The sequence below is a fragment of the Lipotes vexillifer genome, unplaced genomic scaffold, assembly GCF_000442215.2.
Source record: "Lipotes vexillifer unplaced genomic scaffold, Lipotes_vexillifer_v1.1 scaffold1003, whole genome shotgun sequence".
NCBI classification, from domain to species: Eukaryota; Metazoa; Chordata; class Mammalia; order Artiodactyla; family Lipotidae; genus Lipotes; species Lipotes vexillifer.
Window position 1 is genome coordinate 1,987,202 of NW_006798890.1, and position 5,577 is coordinate 1,992,778.

The 5,577-nt window shown below is 40.8% G+C and overlaps 1 protein-coding gene across 1 annotated transcript in view; it reads right to left on the minus strand.

The window, feature by feature from the left end:
- Nucleotides 1-717: 717 nt before the first annotated feature.
- The window catches only part of LRRC42 (leucine rich repeat containing 42), an 18,896-nt gene continuing 14,036 nt past the window's right edge, over nucleotides 718-5,577 (minus strand). Inside the window, exons 7-8 of the mRNA XM_007471159.1 lie at nucleotides 2,556-2,640; nucleotides 718-1,218 (exon numbers count right to left, since the gene is read on the minus strand). Of these exons, the coding sequence (XP_007471221.1) occupies nucleotides 944-1,218; nucleotides 2,556-2,640 (360 nt within the window). The 3' untranslated portion in view covers nucleotides 718-943. The remainder of the gene's footprint in view (nucleotides 1,219-2,555; nucleotides 2,641-5,577) is intronic.

The window sequence follows — 5,577 nt, forward strand, 5'->3', positions numbered from 1 at the left end:
AGGGGCCACATGTGAGTAGGGGCCACGGTACTGGACAATGAAGGTCTAGAGCCTTGCTACTCCAAGTGTAGCCCACAAATTAGAAGCGCTAGCATCATCTGGAAACCTGTCAGAAATGTTCAATGTCAAGCCCAACTCCAGATTTACTGAATCAGAATCTACAGTTCAAAAAGATGCCCAGGGGACTTCCCTGGGGGTCCAGTGGTTAAGACTCCTCACTTCCAATGAAGGGGGCGTGGGTTCGATCCCTGGTTGGGGAACTAAGATCCCACATGCCACGCAGCGTGGCCAAAAAAAAAAAAAAAAAAATCCCCAGGTGATCTGCATGCACAATAAAGCTTGAGAAGCACTGGTCTAAGGTGAGTCATTGGTCTCAGGTTCTTCATCTGATAAATGGAGGTGATAATCCTTACTTGGCAGGATTATTGCGAAGATTCTTGGTGGTTTACTTAATAGACCTAGTATTTGAGATTTTAATGAATGGTAACTACTATTTAAGAAGGCCATGTAATAGAGTGGGCTTTACAGCTGGACAGAAAGAAATATAAATTCTGGTTCTTACAAGCTCTGGACCTCAAACAACTCACTTAACCTGAGACTGGGCCAAACTGGAGTAGTAACAGATGACGCTAAGCTGCCTTGTTAGTTCACATGGCCTTCGTCCCAAACCAAAGTGTTACTTCCTGTGGCTCCAGTCTATTTTTCACAAGGAGAACCTAAGGACAGCAAAAACGTTTATTTGAAAAAATTACTATGTATTGAAAATATACATTAGAAATTATTACATACTTCCATAGCATTCCCCTCCCCCACCACAAAAGTAGAAATATCCGCTTGCTATGCTAATGCCATAGGTAAATTCAAACAAAAAGGAAAACATCATCAGCCCCCTTTCCTCGTACATTAGAGTTGGAGGGAAAAATGGTTAACTTATATCCGCCAATCAATAGGAATTTAACAAGTCCCAGTCTTCCACAGCAAGACACACATATTTCTGCTTTGAAGACTGTGAAGAGTTGCTCTGTTCCTTCTCTGGCTCCTCAAAAGCTCTCTTCTTGCTCTTCTTTGACTCCTGGCTTGAGAGGGCTTCGTGTTTCAACAGTGGTCCATGGCAATCTGGGGCTTTCTCTTTATAGAACTGGAGCTTCTCAGAAGAATTCATGTGGGCATCTGCCAGGTGACACTTCACTGGGGCTTCTGTTCGAGCCCGCTTCCCATCTGTAAGGGTGACAAACGGAAGGGCAATGAGCTTTCCTATGCTGCTGCTAACGGCTGCCTAAGTCCAGAAAGGTGATCCAAGGGAAGTGATAAGAGGCCCAAACAGGGTGAGGTTTGGATTAATTTTATTCCCTTTTGAGTGCCCTGTAAAGTAACTTACAGCAAATGCACCAGCACAGGTTGAAGGTATGTACTCACATGAGAGTATCACAGATTTGGATTCAAATCTCAGATCTGCCACTTCCTGGATAAATGACCTTGAGCAAGTGACTTGTCTGAGATTCAGTTTTCTCATCTTTAGAGGGATATAAAACCTACTTCATAAGGGTGATGTGAAGATAAAGTAACATAAGGTGCTTGGCACAATAGTAAAAGCTCAAAAAAACGTCACCTATTATTACTCAAAATCTGGACTTGACTCTGTCTTCTAAAAACAGCCAAGTTTGCGGCACAACTCTAGCAAATGATACAACCTTATCCTATATTTTTTGGTTTGCCCTGAAATTTTCTTATTTTTCTACCTTTATTTTTCCTTCACTTCGATTTCACCCTTTAACTCCTTACAGAAAAAAGTACGGTAAAATACACATAACATAAATTTAGCATTTTAACCATTTTTAAGTGTATAGTTCTGTGGCATTAAGTACATTCACATTGTTGTGCAAACATCACCACCATCCATCTCCAGTACTTTTTCAGCTCGGCGAAACTAAAACTTGGTACCTATTAAATAGTAACTCCCTACCACTCCTCACCTCAGTCCCCAGCAACCACCATTCTACTTTCTGTCTCTATGAACTTGACCACTCTAGGAATCTCATAAGAAGACTCATACAACATTCGTCTTTTTGACTGGCTTATTTCACTTAGCAGAATGTCTCTAAATTTCAGCCATGTTATAGCATGTGTTAAAATTTCCTTCCTCCTTAAGGCTGAATAATATTCCATTGTATGTAAATACTACATTTTGTTTATCCATTCATCTGTCAATGGACACTTGTGTTGCTTGTCCCTTTTGGCTACACTTTTAATTCCTTTTTAATGTTCTGTATCCATCTACTTTTGTACCACTGCAAATTTTTTCTGGAACGAGATGGGATGTCAATAAGCACATATGTACATACATACATACATTTAATAAGTTATTTTCCTGGTGCTGGTACTCAAAGCTAAGTGTGAACTTACACTGTAAGCTGTGTTGACAGAATACAAGTCTCAGTGATCTAATTAAGTCAATACTATCATAATTAATTTTCCCACTGAGTGAAGATGAGCTAAGTGCTTTAAGGGCAAATAACCTAAGGGCAAAACACTCCGGAGGAAAGGGAATTTCTCACAGAAATGCTGAGCTGCTGTTCCAGGCTCCGAGGTTTCTCGTGGCTTCACAGCTTCCGAAGTCACACGCTCCCACTGCAGAACAATCTAAAATGTATTTGGAAAGATTTGAATCCAAACAAAATCTCAAGCTTTTAATCTCAAGCTTTCCTTGTTCCCCACCCCTCTCTTTCCATAAACACAAACCCCCATGGTAATCTTACTTCAGATGATGGTGATAAGAAAAAGAACCAAGTCAAGTCTGGATTATCTGTTTTAAGGCACGAGTTGGTCAGAATACAAACATGCTGGATATACATATTTGCATGACTCAGAAAAAATCTACAAAGCTGACTCCCTATTTTCATCTCTATTCCAATTTAAAAATAAACTGCATATCCTTAAACTAAATACTAAAATTTAAAACCTTAGTCATAATACTTTTCACACATTCCTAGACTCACTTTCATGCCTTAAACTATACCAACTATAACTCACTCTTGTACGTGTGTGAAAGGATCATGTTTCCATATTCTCATGACACTTCATGATCAGTTTCCATTTTTTTAAACTGCTACAAATGTATTTTTATTACAAGCTACTATAAATTCTTTTGAAAATTTGGTTTAGTATAAACTACACATAAATAAACAATTATTTCACATATAGCACAACTAGCAAGAACTTTAAATTCAACACTTCTCATGGTATGCAATGAAATGATCATAAAAGAAAGTCAAGACAAACATTTGCAGGTCACAGAGGCAGCACAACACATAGTTTAAGAATATTGTTCCAGAGTTAGTTCCACCACTTACTAGCCAGGGGACCCTTGGCAAGTGATTTAATTTCTGTCTTTCAATTTCTTCATCTGTAAAATCGGGATTAATAATAGTACATAGCCCACTGGGCGGTTGTGAGGATTAAATGAGATAACATACATGAAGGGTTTAGCAGTGTCTGGAATATAGGAAGCACTCAATAAATCTTAGTTGTCAGTCCCTCTATGATACCTCCCTGAGCATGGAAAATGGGGACAGATCTAAAAGAATGCTAAGATGAACTGAATCTGGTGGCTCAGGGGACAATAAGGAAAACTGTGCTTCTACTAACAGAAATAAGAATGTCAATTAGGAAGAGCTGTTTGGGGATGGGGAAGAGGAAGACAAGCCTGGCTCTGGACCAGCTGAATTTGAGGTGCCTGGCAGAGACTTATGGAGAATATTCAGGAACAGGTCTAATGTGTAAGAGAAGGTGATATCATTCCCGCAGGGACAGTAAAGGCTCTGAGAACAGTTCAGATCACCAGGAAAGTGGGTGGAGATAGAAGAGAAGAGGAGACGAGGAAATGAGGAATCAGCAAGAGCTAAAGGGAGAAGCAAGCGAGAAAGTTAGGGGATACTGAGCGGGAAGGCCAGAGAGAAAAAGCATAAGGCATGTATGTTTATATCAGAACTGCAGAAAAGCCAAGGAAGGTGAAGAATGAGATCACATGCCACCTTCAAGATGACACCTGCAGCAGAGCCGTGGGGGCCAGAACTAGCTTACAAGGGATTAAGAACTGAGTAGGCAGTGAGGAGGTGGGGAGATAAGAAAAGAAAACAACTCACAATCGCAATGGGGGATGAAGAGCATGTGAGAATAGAAGTAACATGTTTATACACATAAAGAAAATGGCCAGCAGAGAGCAAGACTGAAGATGTAGTGGTGGGGCAGTAGAGGGAAATAATTATTAGTAAAATATCAGAGTAAGCTGGAGATCTCAGGGAACAGAACTGAAAGGAAAAGAAGCCACTAAAGGGCTTATCACTGGAATAAAGAGGCATACCTGTTCCCTTAGATAGGAGGGAAGTGGGGTATGTTGCAGAATTGTAGAAATTTTGAGACAGAGGGAAGTAAAGGAACTCCTGTTAGGTGGCCTCATTTTTCTGTGTCACCTGCTGAGAATGAGGCAGGAGGAGGATGGAGTCAGCCTGAAACAGTTTCAATAAGGATCAACAAAAGATAGACAAAGCACTGCTGCCAAGTCCTAGGGCCCAGCTGAGATTGCATGGTGCTTTCAGTCCAGGCTGTTAGGTATTTTACTTCACCCTTAGCTCTGCAAGAAAGGTCCTGGTTTCTGCATTTTACAGATAAATAAACAGAGACTCAAAGTTGCCTTAAGTCATATGCCTATTGGGTTGCTGAGCCAGGATCCCAAACTCAGGCCTCTGACCCTACAGCCTATGCTCTTTCCACCATGTCACCTGCTACCATGACCAAACTACATCAAGCCCTTGTAAGACCATCCCACACCTACCCCAAGCCTACTGGATGTATCTAGGATTCTTCCAGCACTATAAACTTTCTCTGGCAATGAACTGTTGTAATTATTTCAGCATGCATTTTCACAAACTTCAAAGTGCTTCTGAAACACTGATTCACCAGCACCCCTTCTTGCTTACTTATAGGGAGGTGATGCTACAATCAGGTGGTTGGATAGGTCCACAACCATGCATTATTGCTTGGAGCCAAGGAGGGATCCAGATCAAAAAGTTTGGTGGGTCCTCTAGGTCTCCACCACTAAACATTGGTTTAAAGTATCTGAAGGAGAAATGCACCAGCCACAGGGAGGCTGTGGCATCTACTGGTGCTCTACTACTTGGTTACCTTCTGACTCTCTACTTAAGTCTGTACTTTACCAACCTAAGGAAGACCATCAAAAAGACAAGAGAGCATCAAAGTTCAGCTAAGAAGCTGAAAATGGAAGGGCTCACTCTGCTCAAACTAGCATGGTCTGATCTGGAAATATGGCCTCAATATGTGTCACCAGTGTTTCTGCCACTACTCGGAGGATATCAGCTTCATTGAGTTGGACTAAGTGAACTTCCTTGAATGGTTCATCCAGGACATCTACCTTTCCAAACAGTCCTAGTTCTTTGCACATAAAATAAAATTTTTTAAACTTCAAAAAGAAAGAAAGTAAATGGGAGAGCTCAGGATAAAAAAAGATGTTTCTTCACTAAGGCTCTAAGAGTTAAGAAATTTGCCCCCCAAAAGGGAAAG